The 21,351-nt window shown below is 43.5% G+C and overlaps 1 protein-coding gene across 1 annotated transcript in view; it reads right to left on the bottom strand.

Annotated features, from left to right (window-relative positions):
• XDH (xanthine dehydrogenase) overlaps positions 1–21,102 on the bottom strand; it is a 75,821-nt gene extending 54,719 nt beyond the window's left edge. The window contains exons 1-8 of the mRNA XM_065400548.1: positions 20,572–21,102; positions 19,657–19,740; positions 10,579–10,636; positions 6,910–7,006; positions 5,206–5,314; positions 2,884–3,010; positions 1,934–1,995; positions 730–798 (exon numbers count right to left, since the gene is read on the bottom strand). Coding sequence (XP_065256620.1) covers positions 730–798; positions 1,934–1,995; positions 2,884–3,010; positions 5,206–5,314; positions 6,910–7,006; positions 10,579–10,636; positions 19,657–19,740; positions 20,572–20,589 — 624 coding nt within the window. The 5' untranslated portion in view covers positions 20,590–21,102. The remainder of the gene's footprint in view (positions 1–729; positions 799–1,933; positions 1,996–2,883; positions 3,011–5,205; positions 5,315–6,909; positions 7,007–10,578; positions 10,637–19,656; positions 19,741–20,571) is intronic.
• Between the last annotated feature and the right edge of the window lie 249 nt (positions 21,103–21,351).

Below are 21,351 nucleotides of genomic sequence, written 5' to 3'. Positions count from 1 at the left end.
AAATTCCTGTTAGAGAAACTTCTTTTCTCAAAACAAGAGGACTTAACTCTGTCTACATGTAACTCTGGTTCATTTTTCCTTTCTGATACAATGCTTTTCATTATTTTGTTAAATGATGAACAGTACAACTAATAGAGTGGAATTACACAGACAGATGAATTAAACAATGGCCCAGAACTTGAGCTCCCCACTTATATTTATCTGTCCTTAGCAGGAGTTTGCCTGGCTAAACACACAGGGTTTTATTCCAGTCTCACTTATAGCAATGTTAGATTGGGGTAATTGAATAGATTCAGCGGTAGATTTGCCTGAGCACAGATCAAATAAAAGCAAAGTGAGGCCTGGTTGGTTTAACAAAATCAGTCAGGGTGTGAAAAATCCACAATCTGAGCAGTGTTGTTAAGCTGACCTGAGTCCCTGTATAGACAGTGTTAGGTTGACAGAAAAATTCTCTTCAGAATTCAAATTCGACTTAGCTACCACCTCTCAGGGAGGTGGATTACATAAGTTGAAGGGAGAGCCCTCCCATTGGCATAGGTAGTGTCTACACTGAAGTGTCACAGCAGTGCTGCTATTGCATTTTAAGTGTAGACAAGCCCTCAGTCTGAGGTGCTTTGCCTGAATAAGATCAGAGGAAAGATTCAGGCTTTGGCACGTACAAAATAAAAGTTGAATTACAAAACACTAACAAAGAAGAGGAGAAAAAATAAAGGTGTGGCAAGGCCTTACTGCGTTGTCTTTTGTCTCGTTCATGCAGCAACCTGGGTCCTTGACTTTTCTACCACAACAGCCTCCATCCTTTCCAGTCATACAGCAGCCTGGGCCATTGATTCCTTCCCCACAGCAATTCCAGTCCTGCACAGGCAAAAAACTGCTTAGAGAAAAACCTGTAGATTTCAAGCAAGCTAAATAGGTTTCATCCACTTGAAAAAGCAATTGTTCCCCCATTTATAATTTCTATCATAGAAACAGAGAAATTGGAGATGGAAGATGCCAAATAATTAGGTCTCTCCCTTTCAGTGGGTCTGAATGGCCCCTTACAATGGGTCTGAGTGGCCCCTTACAGCATATTCTATGCCGTTTAGTTTTAAATAACTCTAGTAGTGGAGCTTCCACCATCTCCTTTCAGAGATTGCTCCAGTATCTAATGGGTTTCACAACTACCTATATTTTCCTCTCTTTAATTTCATCCATTACACAGAATAATATACACGTGCACCATGCTAAATCATTGCTTTATATCTTGGTGTTCGCTACCCATCTGAGCTATGTCCATAATACCAATCAATGTAGTATCTAGGTGCTCCATTTCTCCATACAGCCCCCCGGAGGAGACTTTTTTAAAAATAAGTAAAAAGTGTATGGCTGTGCTTAATGCCCCACTCCAGGTGGATAGTGGGTGTGGGGAGGGATATATTCAGCGCTGACATTTCAGCTTAACACCATTGTCATTTTAGTTTTGCAGTTCAACTCTCATAAAAGTAATTGCCCAATTGGGCTCTACAGCTGTATGTCCCTAGTCATGCACCGTAGTTAGGCACCTTTCTATACCTGCACATACCTGGGTGATCTGGGAGCTGCTCTGTTTTGTGGGATGCTGTATTTTTAAGAGCCTTAGCAAAAGCACTGTAAAAAGAGGCCTGCTTACTGGTGACCTGACATGGGACCACCGCACTGAGCACCCTAGTGATTAGAGGGAGCTAACCTGAGCAACTGCCATTAATGAGTAGGTCTTGTCATGTTATCAATATGTAACACACGTACTGACAGGATCCAGGGCTGTGTTTAGGATTTGGTTGGGGAGTTAGGGGGGGCTGGTTGGCAAATGGATTCCCTTTTTCTCCCAGTCCAACAGTGTATTTTATCAACAGTTGAGCAAGTCAGCCTGCTGAATGCCTTCCAGAAATGTGCAATGTTATCTGAGGCCACTTACTTTAGCGAATGTCCTGTACCCCTGCAGAATGGGTCTGTATCCTGTACAGCGACACAAGTTTCCTGCATGGCCAGTGCAAAGGGAGAAAGGTTAAGAGTCATTCAGTCAAGAATTTCTGTGCATACGTCAGAGGCTGATTCTGTGAGGGTTTTCCCCAGCTCAGCTTTAGACAGAGCTGATCAGAAAATGGGGGGAAGTGAAATTTTGGGAATATTTCTGCACAAAATCCACCACTCTCTTTTTTATGTAGAAATTCAAAATCGCAATGAAAATTTTCACTGACATTTCAAAAATTTCAGCTCTCTCTATTTAACATTCAGCTGCCTTGACTGCACGTGTTTAATCTCAACATGCCGGTTATGTAATGTCTGGAGCAACAGAGAGCTCATTTCTCTCCTGTGGCTGACCTCTCTTCAGCAGGTGTGGCCACTGTAGTGCAGGTCACAACTCCATGATTCAGCACGAGCCCAATCCCAGCCCCAGTATTAGTTAAAGCAGCCAAGAGATTGCTCTAACCTACACAAGAGGAGAATTGGCATAATGGAGTTTTGCTCCTTCACGTCCCCAGCCCAGGGCACACCCCTATATGTGGGGCTGGTGGTTGGTGCAGAAGCTAGCTCTATGCCAGCGAGGCGACCACCCTTTTGTTCTGTGTTCGCACATGGGGCTCTGGTATATGACTGGGGCTCCTATGCACTATGGTAATGCAGATAATTCACAACAACAATGGGAATTCTCCTCTATTTCCGGCCAGAATCTGTTCACTTCACACTCCTGAGCAATGTAATGTGAACAACTCATTCTGGACAATCCGGGTCTTACTTTGATAGTAACTGGCCAGTTTTAAAGCAATCAAGTTAGGTGCACTCTGTCCCACTTGAGGAGGGAAATGTAGCCCCCGAAAAAGCACAAGATGCCTGCCTGCAGGTCTGTTTTGGAATAGGCATTACCTTGGAAATTCTCTTCAATCTCCTCCATGTTTGGTTGAGATCTGTTGCGAAGTAATGCATACATGGACATGACAATGCCAGGAGTGCAAAAGCCACACTGGGATCCATGGCTTTTTGCTATTCTCTCCTGAGAGGAAAAAGTGACCAAAACACAAACAAGCTCTTGTTAGCAGCACTACGCTGATTTCCTGATCTCATTAGTCAGCGCTTCCTCACGTCTCTGGGCAGCTCCTCCCAAAGGAGTTAGGGCTTGTCTACACTTACCGGGGGATTGACGCACGGCGATCGATGCATTGGCGGTCGATTTAGCGCTAAATTGACCGCAGATTGCTCTCCCGTCGATTCCTGTGCTCCACCAGATCGAGAAGAGTAAGGGGAGTCGATGGGAGAGCATCTCCCGTTGACATCCCGTAGTGTGGACCGCGCGGTAAGTAGATCTAAGCTACATCGACTTGAGTTACGCTATTCACGTAACTCAAATTGTGTAGCTTAGATCGACTTTTCCCTGTAGCGTAGACAAGGCCTTAGTCCATTCAGATGGGTTTCAGGCAGACTCACGAGGTGAATTCATACTGCAAAATTGGGGTCTGGATTTCAGACACCCCCCTAAATCCTGGCCTACCGAAATTGACGGGAGTTTTGCCATAGAATTCTTTGGGACCAGGATTTTACCTCAGGCGTATTTGAGTCCCTGGGTTTCCATTTGCTCCATCATAAAGATAGGGGCTATTGGTCAGAATCAGCTGTGCCTTTGGATTTTCCCTCAAAGCTTATGTGTTTGGATCCTGGGGGGTGGGGAGGTGGTAGGGAAAGGAAAAAGCTCTATCCAATTGGAGCCACCCAATCTCCATCCATCTCACTTTAGATCTAAGTGTTCTCTCTTTGTGGTTTACCATCATGGAAAGAATCTATACAAACTGCTAGCTATGTGCAGAGGAAAACTTAATTTCCATCTCAAGGGCAGCATCTCTGGCAAAGTTGAAACAACTAGTGCCTCCAAACACTGCACTGTAGTATCACCAGTGTATAATAGTAACACATTGTATTTCTCTCACAACTGCCGGAACCCTTTGGAAACATTACTGAATTAATCCTCAGCAATGCCCCTGTGAGGGAGGTAAATAGTAAAATCCCGATGTTACAGGTAGAGAAACTGAGGCACACTGAGTTCCTGACCGAGGTCATCCAGGAAGGCCAAGGCAAAGCCAAGAACAGAACTTAGATTTCCTGACTCCCAGTCAGGGCCACACAGAGGTTTCGAGGGACCCAGGAAGGACAAAATCTGAAACTGTGGCCTCCGGCCCTTCCAAAATATTACGATGGAGATGAAAGAGGTTAAAGAAGAGGGGAGGGGATGGCAGGTAAGAGAGGGCCCAGGCCTCTAGGGTTGCTGCCCACCCCATGAGGATGTGGGGGTTCTGCCTGCATGCAGCCAAGGGGCCGCTTCCAGTCCTGCCTCTCCCTGAGCTCTGGCCCCACTGCCAGCTGGAGTGGTATTCCCAACTCCCGACCCTACTCCGACCTCTGGGCTACCAGCATAGTGGGTTGCCTCAGGTCTGGTTCAATTATGTCAACTCCAGCAACAGTGGGATGTGGGCCCAGCTGGGGCAGGCAAGTCGCTCTTCACACTATTGATGGTGGGCGCCAAGCAGGAGTAGCACTGCGATCCCATGCACCAGGTCACAATGCCTCTCACTCAAATTTGCCGCAGCCACCTATCCATCATTTTGGGGGCCCTCGGGCAAACTGCACTTTTGTTCTACCTAGGCCCTGCGCAGCCCTGCTCCCAGTCCTGTGCTTTAGCCACAAGATCACTCCTGGTGTAGGACTTGGATCAATACAACGTTGCAGGGCCAAAGCAAGAACACTAGCAGTGTAGCTGGAATGACACCTAATATCATGTTTGCTTATAACAGAGAGTTACAATATAGACATATGCGGAGGTGCCATTCCCACTACCAGCAAAGTCTGCGCATGCGGTCTAAGGTGAAACCCACACCCTCCGGGCTTTGGCTTTATTCACATGGAAAGTAAGAACAACACAAGATAAACCTCAGCCCAAGTATTCCTCCCAGGGTAGGCTGTTCCAAGAGTTCCTCCAGTAGAAGCTGTCTGTCCCAGGCCCATGGTCCCACTGCCCAAGGAGCTGTTCCCACCTCCCTTGTATCCAGGGCAGAGCTAACAAGCCATGAATGCCCCTAAGGGGTCAGCAGAAAGTAGCAACTTACCAGGTGTTAGAACCCTACGCTAACAGGGTGAATCTGCAAAAGAGGCCTGCCACAGGTTACATTGTCTTAAGATTTAACAGCAGAGACAGCTCACCTGGACGGGATGCAACCTTGTCTTTGTGCTCCCTATGCCTTCAACAGTAGTCACTGCTATGTGATGCAATGCGCAGATGGGGAACAGACAAGCATTTACAGAGTAGTGGCTAGAACCATAAGTTAAGGTCACTTCATTTGTAAAATCATTTGCCCACAGTGCTCAACAAAGGAAACAGGGAATCATGATGCTTGCCTGCTTTGCAGCCTCTGATATATACAGTGGCAATTCCAGGCAGCCTGGTTATGACAAGCAAATGGGCTAAAGAAAGGCAATGCTGCCTGTGACAGAACACTGGAATCATAACAGCTCCACTCAGGCAAAACAGAGTCCTTGTGAAGTCTGAAACTCTCAGGGACATATCTAGACCTTCTTCATTGGATGGGAAGGGCCAGGTGGAAATTTCCAAATGCACCCTTTGTTGCTTAATGCACCTCTGAAAGGAACTCAGATGCCATGGTGATGGGTGTAGCGTACAAACCTAAATAAGACAGGACAGACTGGACATATTTATTAACAACCAGCCAAATCCTGCCGCCCAAACTCAAGCAAAACTCCCAGTGACTTCACCTGAGCAAGAACGGCAGGATTTGGGCCAGTGGTAAAAGCACTAGTCTTTCTCAAAGCACTTATAAACATTGAACTAACTAATTAGTCCTCACAACATCTCTGTAGGCAGTTTAAGTATTTGAGTATACAGCAAATAGGGAAACAGGCAGAGATGTCACATGACTTGCCCAGGCCACACATGAGAGCTGGGAATAACAACTTTGGAGTTCCTGGCTTCCAGCCCTGTGCTCGGACACCTCAGACACGCCTCTTGTAGGTGGTGAACAAAGTGAAAATGTCTCTGATTAAAGATGAAATCAAACAATGTAGCCGGAACTTTCCTCATAATTAGCTCTCCTGATCCCTGCAACCTGCGTAGCCCCAAAAATAAAATAAATAAATAAATATTCTGGCTGCTAGGGGACAGAATGATTGAAGGGATTTATTAATGAGACACCATCGTTTTTCTTTTCTTGGTCACCCTTTGACCTCATTAGAGATGTTCACCAACCCATGGTAAAATATCCACGGCATTTTCACTATTTGAAGTTTCTGCCATTCTCCACAGAAAGAATAATCAGTGTTTTACTTCTTCTTGGTCTGATTTCATTGCTTAGCTCCACAAACGATCAAGAACTAAGAAGGACATAATTCCATGTGCCAAACAGAAAGAATTGTTTTGCAGATTAAATGGATAGCTGCAGATACAGTGGATATCGACAGACACACAGAAGCCAGATGATTCCAAAAATGTAATAGTAATAAAGATCCTAGCAGGGTAATTGTAATTTTATTCTTGCCAGGGCAAAAGCGGGGCTGCATTGCAACAGGAGAATGCTACGTTAGGGTTATAAAGGTTACCATTTCAGGAAAGGCCATCTAAGCTGCCATCTGGTCTGTCACAAGAGCCTGTGCTCATCCTTCAAGGCAAGATGTAAAATCTTCATAAGCATTGTACAATACTGTTGGAGGAAATAACTTCTTGTACCTGCTGAGTTTATGTCCTGAATTGTGGATTGAGGCTTTGGCAGAAACATAACATTATATAACAACATTTCTTTAATCATAAACATGCTGCATCCCGAAGGGAAAAACCTGGATTCATGACTATTTTCATTTCCCTCTCAGTTTACAGGTTCAGCTTGCAAAGGATACACGATTTTCTTCTGGGAGTTGTCAAACTTGGATATCATAACAGTGCAAGCACCACATCCACCTTCTCCACAGCCTAGCTTGGTTCCAGGTAGCCCCACTGAGAGAACAAGGGTTAAGGAAAATACAGAAGCATAACAATAGCCCTGGCAAATGTACAGCCCACAACCCTTTTACAGCCAAAGTTTTCCAAAGGTTCTGGCTGAAAACTGAGTTCCTAATTTTCTTTACATTTTCCCTTATCAACAACTTAGTTTTTACAGAAGAAAAGCCTCAAATACTGACGTGAAGACTACAGGATTGACACATGAAGATCTGATAATAAGGCAGTTAACTACCTAATATGCTTATTAGAGCTGGTTACAATTTTTTGAATCTTGACATTTTTCAATAACTTTTCAAATTTTGACCAAAAAAAAGGGGGGGGGGGTGCGGGAGGAAATACTGCTGAAAGTTGGTTTTTCGTTTGTTTGGTTTTTGCAGTATTGTTGTATGCATATTGGTCCCAGGAAAAGAGAGAGACAAGGAAGGTGAAGTAATATAGTTTACTGGACCAACATCTGTGGGTGGAAGGTACAAGGTTTAGAGCTACGCAAAGCTCTTCTTCAGGTCTGGGGAAGGAAATCAGAGTGTCTGAGCTAGACACAAGTTGGGGCTGACTGTTAAGTATAAGGGGTACACGTTGTAGGCAGCCACTTGAAATGGAGTGGGCAATAAGAATTAGACTGTTATTCAAAAGGGGTTTGAAGTGGACTATTGCAGATTAGCAGGCAGGTGTGTTACAAATTGTAATGAGCCATGAAACCAGCATCTCTGTCAAGTCCATGATTTTTAATGTCTTGTTATGAATTTAAGTTCCCAGGCTCACCTTTTGAAGGTGTTGTGCAGGTTTCCTTTGAGGACAAGTACTGAAAGATCAGGTATGGAGTGATCGCTTTGTCAAAAATGTTTACCCAAGGGTGATGTAGTGTTTTTGTCTTTTATCATTTTTCTGTGTGAGTTCATTCAAGAGTGTAGTGATTGGCTGATTTCACCCGCAGATTTGTTATGGGGCATTTAGTGCACTGGATGAGATACACAACATGTTGCAATAAGCATGTGTAGGACCCATGGATCTTGAAAGGTGTGTTGTGGGGTGTATTGATCATTGTAGCAGTGGAGATATGTCTGCAGGTTTTGCATCTATTGTTCTGGCAGGGTCTGGTGCCGCTTTGAGTTGGTGGGTCCTGGTCTGTGGGGAGCCTGGTTCTGATGATGAGCTTGACAAGGTTGGGGGAGTTGTTTGAAGGCCAAAAGAGGGGGTTCAGGAAAGATTTGTTTCAGGATGTGGTCCCCATCAAATATGAGTTGTAGTTGTTTGATGATACCCCACATGGGTTCCAGTGTGAGGCAATAGATGAAAACCAGGGATGTTGAAGTCAGTGTGTGTGGGGTGGGGGGGTGGTTCTGTACTGAAGCAGGTTCTATGTGGGTATATGTTTGTGTACCTGCATCTGAGATTTTGACACCAATACAAACATGTGGAACAAGTAAGTGAGCAAAAAGGTAGGTGCTGGTACACACAAAAACATATAACTTGAGAAAACTAAGTCAGCAAAAACATAGGTAGCCAATTTTAGTCAGACAGATTTAGAGCCCAGTTTTCAAAATTTGTTTCTGATGGTCAAATTCAGGAGTCTGTAGAAACAATGTAACTAAAAAGAGTTGATGAAAACAGAAGTTCTCTCCTACAAGTGCAATAGCTATGGAGATTCATGGATAACAACAGGAATTAAAGTAAGGCCTCGATTTAGCAAGGTACTTGAGCACATCTCCCTTTGAGGTCGTCTACTCCGTAAATCCATCACCCATATGTCAGTTTATTGCACATACAGAAAGATGAATATACACGAGCAAATACATCACACATGCAAAAAAAAGTATGAGTGCATGCACGAAAATAAATGTGTTCTTATTTCCTGGGGCTGTATTACCTTTTCCATGGGGACATCTCCTGCAAAGGGTCCTGGGGCAGCCACAGCCAAGGGAAGTTCTAATGGAGCCCAAAGGAAGGAGGTGCTGGGAGCCAGAGCCAGTAGAGAGGCACAGGGGGATCCACCAGATGCATGGGCTGGCCCCATGACCTCATCCACAGGGGTGGAGAGCATCTCCTATACCTCACAACAAGATGATATGGGAAGAATCTACAAGACTATTCTAGTGGTGATTTTCTCTCTCCAATCAGTTCTTGCTCAGGTTGAATTTCACCCTGAGTATATTGGATCCTCCTGGCAGTCTTAACTCAGGGTGCAGTCCCATAAGCCCTTTGTACACTGAAATCCCATTGATCTCAACAGGAGTTTCTTGCACAGAGAGAACATGCAGCATCAAACCCAGGAAAAATGCCCACTTAAGCCCAGAAACATATTAGGGCTTTTCATATCATCCACAAATCATCTGGGTTTACCTGAGGAATGTCAGAAGAAAAACTTTTGCAAGCCTCTAGGATGAGAGGTGCTGTGTCAAAATCATATATTACTTATAATTATTTATCATTGTTTAGAGTGAACTGGATCAGGCACTGCAGAGGAAGACAGAACTGATTTTCAAGGAGAAACCGCCTTTGATTGCAGTAAATATATGGCCACGCTGAGATAATCAATTTAGGCTTGCTCCTCCACTGTTGAAGTCCATGGCAAATTGACTTCAATGAGAGCAGGATTGGGCCCTTTCATACTAATGTCATTGAGGTTCCCACTGGAATTGACATGAAACTGATTATCTCTGCACAACCATGTGTCTACTATAGCAGAACACAGCTTGTTCATGGAAATCCATCAAGGCATAATCTAAGGGTTTTCTCTGCCAATGTCACGTCAGTTTTATTAGGATGTGGGTGAAAAGCTCCCCAGGGAGCCAGAATTCACCATAGACTTTCCATAAACTCTGGATTTTTAAGAAAACAACAGAATCAGGAGCTTTCCCCACAGAATATGATCATCCCAAACATTAAATTATTTGAATTAGACATTAACAAGCTCAAACACCTAGGACCAAATGGTGACTCTTCGTGAACAGGAGTGCCTGGAGATGGCTGCTGTGTCCTCTCTCTTTCTTCCCCCCTCCCTTGTGCACCCATGCTGCATCCAGACAGAATGCTGCTGTTAGCTCTCCCTGAGCACAAGCCGGCTGGTGCCCCATACCCAAAACAAACATGGCTAATGTCCTCCTTCCTCCTCCAAACCCTGTGCGCCTGGGGTAAGTGCGAACTACACCCTTGTAAAGGGACATAGAGTCTAAATTGGGAATCTCTTTGCACCGGTGGCTTTGATGTATTGAAACATAAATGGAAACAGCCTTAATTTGTCAGTGAGGAAATTGCTACGCAGTTTATACGTGACTAGAAATTAACTGTTCTCTCAATTTTATAGGCCTCTTTTTTGTATGATTCTCTCTCCCTGTCGTATCTTGAATCAGTAGCAACTATCGGAGGCTTCCCTTCCAAGTACTAGCTAGATTTGATGCTGCTTAACTTAGATGAGCTGATGAACTCACAGTCCAAAATAATACCAACCTGCATACAGCTCTCACCCCCAAACACACTCTCTGTTTAGGGTTGGATAGCAACAGTTAAAAACAATGAAATGCCATAACCATTTGAAACCTTATACCGTTCTTCCTGACATTGGATACATTTTCTCCGTAGGTAGGTCAGTAAAGTTGTTTCTGGATCCACATTTTTTTCCACCACCTGAAAGAAGAGAAAAGTATTGTAAAACACATAATCAAGATTTATATACCTAAAGAGACAGACATACAAACTCTGAAGATGAACTTCAGTCCTGGTGCAACTCTGTTCACATCAACGGCATTACACCAGTGAACTTTGTCCCTTCTCCCACTGCCTGTCACTTTTAAGATCTGCTTATATAGCACAAGAGAGGTCAGGAAAGAGGAGTGTCCCAGAAACAGATTTAGCAGCATATTAAGGCCTTGTCTACATTACACAGTTTGGTCAACAAAAGGCAGCTTTTGTCAACAAAACAATGGAGGTGTACTCACTGATTTAACTCTCCTGCTCCACTGACAAAATAAAACCACCTCAATGAGAGGCATAGAGCTTTTTGCTACATAGTTAGAGTGAGGCAGTGTCAGTGTAGACACTGCATTCCTTACGCTGCCGTAACTGAGTTCCAGGAGATATCCCACAATGCTCAACGTGACTTCTCTGCTCACTGTTTTGAACTCCACGGCCCTGGTGCCAGCTACAGGGACATGTGCCCCTCCCCTTTCAAAGCCACAGGAAGTTTTGAAATTGCTCAATACAGAGAGCTCACATAGCTACTGCCCAGCTGAGCATGCTCGCTCCCTGACAGCAAACGCGCTCCTGCCTGGACTACAGGGGACGGGGTGGATCTCCTCTGTCTGTGGGCAGAGGAAGCTGTGGGAGAACTTGGAGGGAATCACAGATTCAAAACATTAAGATGGAATCCTGCTCTCCCCGGCAGTAGGACCACAGCAGCAGGCAGACAGGGTGGGCTGATGCTGGGGGTGGAAAGAGAGACTGCTGTGCTGTGCAGAGCCGGGGAGGGAGGCGGGGGCTGGTGTCGGGGTGTCCCCCTCCCCCGCCAGTGTACTGGTCTCCACTGAGCTGGGGTGGGAGTTCAGGGGGGCACCTGTCTGTGCACCAGCTTCTGCCTTACTTGCCCAACACACACACTGTCTCTCTCTCTCTCACACACACTTCTGTGGGCTTCTTGTGTTAGTGTTCAGCAATGTCAGTTTGGTCATATTATTGAGTGCTACTTTAAGAAGTGATTTAAAATGCGTTACTTTTCAGGCACACACAGCAATCATTACAAGGTTCATAGCACGGTACAAACAAACAATGCCAGGCTCAGCACACTACGGCAACACACATTACTGTGGTTCAGTGTTAATATACTCCTTCAAGGCATCCCTCAGCCGAATAGCCCCCCATTGAGCTCCTCTTATAGACTTGTGTTCATAACGCACAGCACAATACTGAACAGCAATGCAGGATCCATGAGTTCTGACAGAGACGGCTGGGTTGCAGGTTACCAGGGCAGTTGAAAAGCGGCTGGCAATCTAGTAGGATGCCCATGGAACAATGGGATTGAGAAACCATCATGTGACTCTGCACCTGCCCCCGTGAGACATTGAAATCCCTTCCCAAAACACCCTGTGGCCAGTTGCACAGTGGGATAGCTACCCACGGTGCACTGCTCTGTGTCAACACAAGAGCTGCTACTGTGGATGTGCTCTGCTGACACAAGGATCATGGTGTGGACATACAGGAGCAGTTTAATTACAGTGGTGGCTGTATGTCGACATAATTTAAGTAGACTTAACTTCGTAATGTAGACATAGACTAAGGAGGGACAAAGCACTTGGCATCTTGGAGTTTATTCCATTATCTCTCCTGCAGAAGCCCTGGTCCAAACACCATGTTCTAATAGGTTTGGAAGTATGTAAATAAATTCTGTTAGTGATGTGAAACCCTCAAGAAGTTCAGAGGTTTGGTTCAGATGAGCAAAGAAATGTTAAGTGATCCAAAGTTCACGATTGCCTGGATCAGGATTTGGTTTATGCCCATCTCTAATACTGAGTTAAATACTCACTTAAACCCAAATGCTGACCTTAGAAAGTTATTTATTAAGATAAGATGTTTCATTCTTGCTAGATGTTATTTATTAAGGTAACAAGCTATTTAATTCTTGTTGGATCTGGGGATACAACCTAAGATTCAGCACTGATTCTGACTTGACATGAAGTTTATCTGGCTTCATTTTTTAATGTTATATTAAAAGTTGTTACATTAATAACCATCTTGAACCTGGACAAGGCAGATTTTGGTGTGGAGGAAGCTTGATTTGCGCAATTTCAGTCAACTCAGTCTTGATTTTTAATAATGTTGTTTACTGTTACCTATTTTATCAGATTTAAAACTAGGTTCAACTTGAACCTTCTCCCTGTGGTCAGAAATCAAAGTTCTTTATTTGTTTTCTTCTGGCCTGCAGGGCTTGTTTTGCTCCGTCGGTATTAACAGAGTATCAAGGCACATTTCCAATAAAGTTACATATAGGATGTGATAATGTATTCTTGACTCTTACAATGTAGGAGTCCTAAGTACAGTCACTGCAGTTTATTTAAGATAATCTCTCTCAGTTTTGAAAGACTGATTGAAGCAAAGGGCGCTTTTAGAACCTTGTCTTCCCCCCTTCAAGATAAGATAATTTACCACCTTCTGTACTTTGAGCTTTTTTTCCCATAAGATCCACATTTTCATAATTGGCTCCTGCAAAATGTAGTTGGGCAGCGGTTACATATACAGCTCCTATATTTGTGACCATAAAACAGATAATTTGCCCGGCAAATGGACTCTGGCACTCATCACTATTCAAATCTTTACAAATATAATCTTTTCAAGTGACTGGCATCACAGAGGTATTTGCAGCATTCCCCTGAAAGTATATTAAGCGTGGGGATTACCATCAGAGATGAAAGTAAGCCAGTACGGTCTGGTACGGCACACGGGTGAGAAAGTGGCCCCCGGTACACAGCTGACTGTACCGGCAGGGCCGCTGATGGGGGGGCAGGGGAGGAGCAGCTAGCCCGCAGCTCCCAGCGGCAGCCAGAGCACCTGGCCCTTTAAATTGCCACCGGAGCCCCGGGCGGCACGGGCCAGGCAGCGCTAAAGGGCTGGCTGGGGGAGTCTGGACCCAGCCCCGCCCCTTCTGCCAGAGGCCCGGCCCCTTGCCCAGAAGCCCGGCCAGCCTGCATACTGGTAAGTCCGTTAAGTTACTTTCATCCCTGATTACCATACATATCTCAGTAAAACTGGCTCCTTTCAAGGACAAAGTTCCAAAGACTGTAATGGCATCAGTGTGAAGGTGCACATCAACCTGTTTTCTGCACGTGATCTGGGAAAGTAGAGTAACATACTTGCAAAGTCAGATTTTCGTTAACATGCTGCTGAGCCTTTCAGGTTACACTGGGACCAAATTTAAACAGTAAGATGCACAAAGTTGGTTCATATTGTAACATACTCATTCTGTAATTTTTAAAAGCCGACGGTAGTGCAAAATTAAGTTATAATCACACGAAAGTCCAGAATTTCAGAGTTTAGATTCCCACAGCAAATCAGGCCCTATTTTTTTCACACAACGCTAGTTATGATAGCTGGATATATACGCCAACATACCTGACTCTGAATTTCCTGACTTTTGTGGGATTCTAATTCTAGAATCTTCACTGCAACAATCTGAAGGAAGGGGCTGGCATCTCACAACCTTGATTTGTTTTTTTAAATAAGCATTCAATCTAAAAGGCACCTACATTCCAGGGTGCTCCCTCTCACACTGCCACTAAGCAACTGCTGAAACTGACGGGTGAAATTCATCCCCCTCCCCTGCCACACACACACAAAACCCAAGTAAACAGGCTGCAAGTCTTTGTGTGAGAACTGCTCTGGTGAGTAGGGGCATAGAATCCCCTCTCCCAACCTGGGGGCAGTATTCATGGCTGCCATTCTGGCCTCCAGTGGCTAGTGGCCTCCATTCCACCTGCAGAAAATGGTACCTCATTATGTGTTTATTTCAGTAATGAGAAGCAGTTCCCTATTTCAGATCATTCTGAGAATTACTATTTTTGAATCACACTATTGTCAAGCACAGCAAAATCCACATCCCTTTCTGTGGTCTATGCACGTGCCCGGCCTTGCCCTTTCAAGCAAAGCTCTTTTTGAGTTATCCAGGCATAAAAAATAAGCCACTGGACAATTTTCTTAATGCTTCAATAAACCCAAAATGGCCAAATAGGTTTTCTTGAGACTTTCCTAAAAATATGCAGTTGTGGACCAAGAATAAACACAAGAAGTCTCATCACCAAATGTCCATTATTTGGGAAGTTGTAAATGGCTGAAAATATGGGCTTAGGCCCTGATTCAGCAAAGCCTTTAGACACCATTTATTCAACAAAGCACTTAAGCATGTGCGTAAGTGCCACGAAAGTTAAATCTTTGCCAACCTGGGGCCTTGGGATGGAAGCGGCCCCTCATCATTGGAGCAAATATGTAACATGCTGGACACCCTCACCACACCTCCTTTTCAAGTCAATAGAACAGATTCACCTCTTACTCCTATCGTTGTAAAGCAGCAGTAAATGGCGTTGCCTAAACGTAAAACTTGTGTAAGCAGGAGGCGTATCAGGTCTAATGGGAGTTATGTTGCTCAGTACCACTTGGGATCAAACCCAGGACTTGAATCAGACCACACACCTGTGTAAGTCAGGAGTGACTTCACTGCATTCAATAGAGTCCCCCAGGGTAAAACTAGTGTGAGATCAGAACAAGGCCCATCTTGTTGGCCCTGCCTTATGACACTGCTGTGAACACTGTTAATCTATGTAACTACCTGAATTTATTACCGTTATTTTTGTCCTCCCTCAGGTCTTCCCCCCAACTGTTTGTTAGGCTCATTTGTATCGTCTCTAATTGGCGTTTAAACTCTTTGGGTGGAAATAATGTTTACTTATGTGTTGCACAGTGTGTAGCATTATAGGACCCCAATATTCATTCTGTCTGCTTAGGTACTCGACCCTTCAAATAGGATCTGAGTACCTCACACCCATACTCCTGCACAGTGCAAAATGAAATAATCCCCATTGATTTCAGGAGCAATCCCTTACAATTACAGTTCCAATAGGCAATGGAAGAGGAGTGCCACCAACCAAGTTCTCTGCTGACTCGGTCCTTCTGCTGTGTTATGTCTTGACACACTTGCATAAGCAGCCTCATGATCAGCCCCTATTTCCAACCAGAGAACTAAAGAATGGCGTCTGCCAGAACACTCTACACCAAACCTCAGCTCTCCTCAGACGTTGGGTAGGCTCAGATCCAAACGTCATGGCTCAGCGCACTCTTTGGTACAAACCAGAGCTCTTGATTTCAAACATCCCCGAAATCTTAGGGAAGTTTGGATCCAAATCCAGACTGGGAATCAAACTCACAGCTCAGCCCCATCTCTAGTTGGGATAGGGTCATATCCTGCCCTCATGCACAGCACGACCAAGCTGATTAACTCCACAGCGCACAGCCTTGTTAGGTGAAAACTGGGATGATAGGAATCCTGCCCCCAGAATGCAGAACAGCAGCACAGTCACTACTGCAGCCTCTGAACCTAGAAACCATACAGCATGTTCTCTCCATGGGAAAGAAAGGCCAGTGAATCAGTGTACTGGTTCTCTGGCCCAGCCCCAACTCCTGCTCTACTCCTGAGCAGTGTGCAAGAAATCTCCATAGATCTGTGCTCCACAATGCACAGGGGGTGCACACCTCGACATGGCTTCCCACCATGCTAGTCTCTGGGCAGTAGCACTTCACTGGTCTCATTGTATCAACTGCCATAAAAAGAGGGGCAGGGTTTGCCCCACACTGAACACGGACATAGGTAAATTCTATTGAGAGTGCAGTAGAGTGGCAGTCCTGACTTGTTTCAGTGCCTTGCAGGATGCAGACCACAATCCTGGTTAGCATTAAACCTCTGCAGAGTGAGGGGATGCTGTTAAAAACGGAATTCACTGTTCCACTGTGTGCAGGAATCACACCACCCACCTCTGAAAGGCAGCCACCTCTTGGGCGATCATTGGTATCTGATCGGCGCAATGTATGAGTTTTTATTAGTGCAAAACCAGTTTGATTGTAAACTGTATTCCAGCTGTTTAAATGCAGATGGGATGAATGTTTGACTTGAATTCAATTTCTTATTGCCTACTCCGAAGCACAGTCATCTTGAATATATTGTATATATACACACACACGCACACACACACACACACACACACACACACACACACACATCTTCAGCAGCCTTCCTCAGATCTGCTTTGGCTATTGAAACGGTTTAAAGTAATTACATAAAATTAGTGCACATCTTTACTTTTATGGTAAAGTAACTTTCTAAGAAATGCTATTGAAGTGCAGCGATGTCTTCCAACAATGGCCAGTGCTTCAGAGGGAATGAACAGAATGGGTAATTATCAAGTGATCCATCTCCTGTTGCCCAGTCCCAGCTTCTGGCAGTCAGAGGTTTAAGGACATCCAGAGCATAGGTTTGCATCCCTCAACATCTTGTCTAATAGCCATTGATGGACCTATCCTCCAATCTAATTCTCTTTTGAAGTCAGTTATACTTTTGACTTTCACAACATCCCCTCACAGCAAGTTCCTCAGGTTGACTGTGCATTATGTAAAGAAGTGCTTCCTTATGTTTGTTTTAAAACTGCTGCATATTAATTTCATCAGCTGACCCTAGGTTCTTGTATTATGTAAAGGGGTAAATAACACTTCCCTACTCACTTCCTCCACATCATTATGATTTGATAGACCTCTAAAATAGCCCCCTTTAATAATCTCTTCTCTAAAATGAACAGTCCCAGTATTCCTAATCTCTCCTCATATGGAAGCTGTTCCATACTTCTAATCATTTTTGTTGCCCTTTTCTGTATCTCTTCCAATTCTAATATATCTTTGCTGAGATGGGGCGACCAGAACTGCACGCAGTTTTCAAAAAGAGGGCATACCGTGGATTTATATAGTGGCATTATGATATTGTCTGTCTTATTATATATCCCATTCCTAATGGTTCCTAACATTCTGTTAGCTTTTTTGATCACTTCTGCCCACTGAGCGGATGTTTTCAGAGAACTATCCACAATGACTCCAAATCTCTTTCTTGAATGACAGGAGCAATTTAGACCCCATCATTTCATATATATAGTTAGGATTATTTTTTCCAATGTGCATTAGTTTGCACTTATCATAACTGAATTTCATCTACCATTCTGTTACCCAGTCACCCAGTTTTATGAGATCCCTTTGTAACTCTTCATAGACTTCTTTGGACTTAACTATCTTGAGTAATTTTGTATCATCTGTAAACTTTGCCACCTCACTGTTTATCCCATTTCTCAGATCATTTATGAATATGTTGAACAGCACTGGTCCCAATACAGATCCTTGAGGGACCCTACTATTTTCCTCTTTCCATTGTGAAAACTTACCATTTACTTCTACTCTGTGTTTCCTATCTTTTAAGCAGTTACTGATCCATGAGAGGACCTTCCCACTTATCCTATGACTGCTTACTTTGCTTAAGAGCCTTTGATTTGGGACCTTGTCAAAGGTTTTCTGAAAGTCCAAGTACACTATATCTACTGGATCACTCTTGTCCACATGCTTGTTGACATCCTCAATGAATTCCAATAGATTGGTGAAGCATGATTTCCCTTTATAAAAACCACGTTGACTCTTCCCCAAAAAATCGTGTTCAACTATGTGTCTGATAAGTCTGTTCTTTACTATAGTTTCAGCCATTTTGCCTGGTACTGACGTTAGGCTTACTGACCTGCAATTGCCAGGATCACCTCTGGAGTCTTTTTTAAAAATCTGCAGTGCATTAGCAATCCTCCAGTTATCTGTACAGAGGCTGATTTAGCCGATAGGTTATATACCACAGTTAGTAGTTCTGAAATTTCATATTGGGGTCCTTCAGATGTCTTGGATGAATACCATCCTGGGCCTGGTGACTTACTACTATTTAATTTATCAATTTGTTCCAAAACTTCCTCTCTACTGACACCTCAATCCGGGACTGTTCCTAAGATTTGTCACCTAAAAAGAATGGCTCAAGTGTGGGAATGTCTCTCATATCCTCTGCGGAGAAGACCGATGGAAAGAATTCATTTAGTTTCTCCGCAACAGCCTTGTATTCCTTGAGTGCTGCTTTTAGCACCTTGACATCCACTGGCCCTACTGATTGTTTGGGAGGCTTCCTGCTTCTGATGTACTTAAAACATTTTTTGCTATTAGTTTTTATGTATTTTGGTAGTTGCTTTACAAATAGGTTTGTTTGTTTGTTTATTGCCAACCTAATTATATGTTTACATTTGACTTGCCAGAGTTTATGCTTCTTTCTATTTTCCTCAGTAGGATTTGACTTCCAATTTTTAAAGGATGTATTTTTGCCTCTAACTATCTCTTTTACTTTGCTGTTTAGCCATCGTGGCATTTTATTTGTTCTCTTACTGTTTTTTTATACAATTAGTTTGAGTCTCTATTATATTGTTCTTTTTTAATTTCCATTTAATAGTGTCTTCATTTTTGTGTAGTTTCCTTTTTTGACGTTAAATGTTACTGTGGTGGGTGGGTTTCATTGGCATCCGTCCCCCCACCCCAAGGATTTTAAATTTAATTATATGCTTGTTATTACCAAGCAGTTCAGCTATAGTTACCTCTTGGACCAGATCCTGTGCTCTACTTAGGAATAAATCAAGAATTGTCTCTCCCCTTGTGGGTTCCAGGACCAGCTGCTCCAGGAAGTAGTCATTAATGGCGAATAGAAATTTTATCTCTGCACCCTGTCCTGAGGTGACATTACCCAGTCAATACGGGGGTAGTTGAAACCCCCATTATTATTGGGTTTTCTGTTTTTGTAGCCTCTCTAATCTCCCTGAACATTTCACAATCACAGTCACCATCCTGGTCAGGTGGTCAGTAGTATACTCCCACTGCTATACTTCTATTATTCAAGCATGGAATTTCTATCCATAGAACTATTATGATACAGCCCTAACTTTAAAGGTTGTTGTTGCTGCTCTGTTAGAAAACTTCAGTGGAAGAGAATATGATAAAATGATTAACACAGCCAGGATCCAAGAGCAAAGAGAATAAAAAGTTGGAATCTCCCTTACCTTTTTGCCGTTCACAAAGAAAACCAGTTGATCTGAAGCCATCCTGTGCACTTGCCCAAATTCACTCGAGATCACAGAGCAAGCCTACACACCATAAGAAAATAACCACTACTGGCATCAAGACACGCAATGTGTGTCGACTTAAGAATGTTTGACCATATTTTCACCCCGAAGTTATATAACAATCAATCTGGAGGCGTGCCAGCTGCAAGTGGCTAGTGCTTCTGCAGCAGTAATGATAGAACAGGAGAAGCTGAAAGAACAAAGTGACCTGCCCCCCTGATATAGCAATAGATTAATTTGAAAAACTATTTAATTGCATTTCCATTCAGAAAGACACTGCCATACTTGATGCACCCAAAAATCTGGCTCTATTAGAGCTTACAGAATTAACAGCATTTTGAGCTCCACGTAGTTTTTCCAACCATTTATCACTGCACTGAACCAAGAACACTTATGATTTTTTTAAACTTGCCCTTTCCAACAACAACCAACCTCAGCATCAATAACTTTATAAGATGTTTTCCAATCAAAGCAGTGAGGACTTCCCCTCTTAATTTTCACTTGATATACAGAGATCAGTTAGCAGAGTCACTGTGAGATTATTTCATCATTTTTCCGCTTACAGTTTGTAACATTGCAGTGCTTTCCATATGAAAGGAAATAAACAAAAAAAACAAAAAAAAACCCCACTCTCTGCATGCTTATAAAGGACTACAGATAACTAGGTCCTTATGCCCCAATCCAGCAGTGCATTTAAGCACCTGTGACTTTAAGCATGTAAGTAGCCACACAGAGGGCAATGGGGCAACTCACATGCTTAAAATCACAAGTGTTTAAACGTTTTGAAGGATCAAGGGCTAGGCAAAATTTAGGCTCCGAGTGCTTGGCCCTACTACTTTGTTGTATCCTTACCTTATGTGGATCTGGCATGTGGCATGACAGCAAAAGACAAGGAAACAGTCAATTCTCTGGGAACGAATTTGTGTTCACCTTCTTTGTTTTTGTTTTTTCCCCAGTTTCTCTGTTACACAACTTTCAATTCTCCTTGGTTTTAATCCTGGCTTCTCAGTGGCTGTTCCAGAGCATTCCACAAAGCCCTCCACCAAGGCATGGCAAACTTGTGCTGCTGTGCATTTCTTTACCTAAGAATCATCATCATCATCATCTTCATTTCTAGATCCATGTGAATTACCTTGTAGGTTCCAACACAGTTCCAAAAATCGAAGAGAAAAATGGTCACAGTGTAATGACCAATCTTTTTTGCTCTACTCTGCTTTCTGTAACTTTTCCTTTGTTCAGTTCCTTTCTTTATAGGCAGTCACTTCCAAGCACTTCTTTTACTAGTATTAACTGCCTTTAGCATCTTTAAAATACCTGGGAAAGAGCCATTTTTAGCTGTTTTCCACAACTGCTCTGACCAGCTCAAGCAATTTTAAAAGTGAAACCAAGAAACTGAAACCAACTACCGCACTCAGAAGCAGCCTCATTTTGAGTACTCTGGCAGACTGTCAGGGCAGCCACCACCGGTGCATGCATTATTTTACTAACACTTGTTTGTTTGTTTTCTGCACTCTACCTCCTGGGCTACACAGTAGGATCCGAAGAAGTGGGTTGTAGCCCACGAAAGCTTATGCGCTAATAAATTTGTTAGTCTCTAAGGTGCCACAAGTACTCCTGTTCTTTTTACAGTAG

Source organism: Emys orbicularis, chromosome 3 (genome assembly GCF_028017835.1).
Source record: "Emys orbicularis isolate rEmyOrb1 chromosome 3, rEmyOrb1.hap1, whole genome shotgun sequence".
Lineage (NCBI taxonomy): Eukaryota > Metazoa > Chordata > Testudines > Emydidae > Emys > Emys orbicularis.
This window is presented reverse-complemented; position numbering and strand designations above follow the sequence as displayed.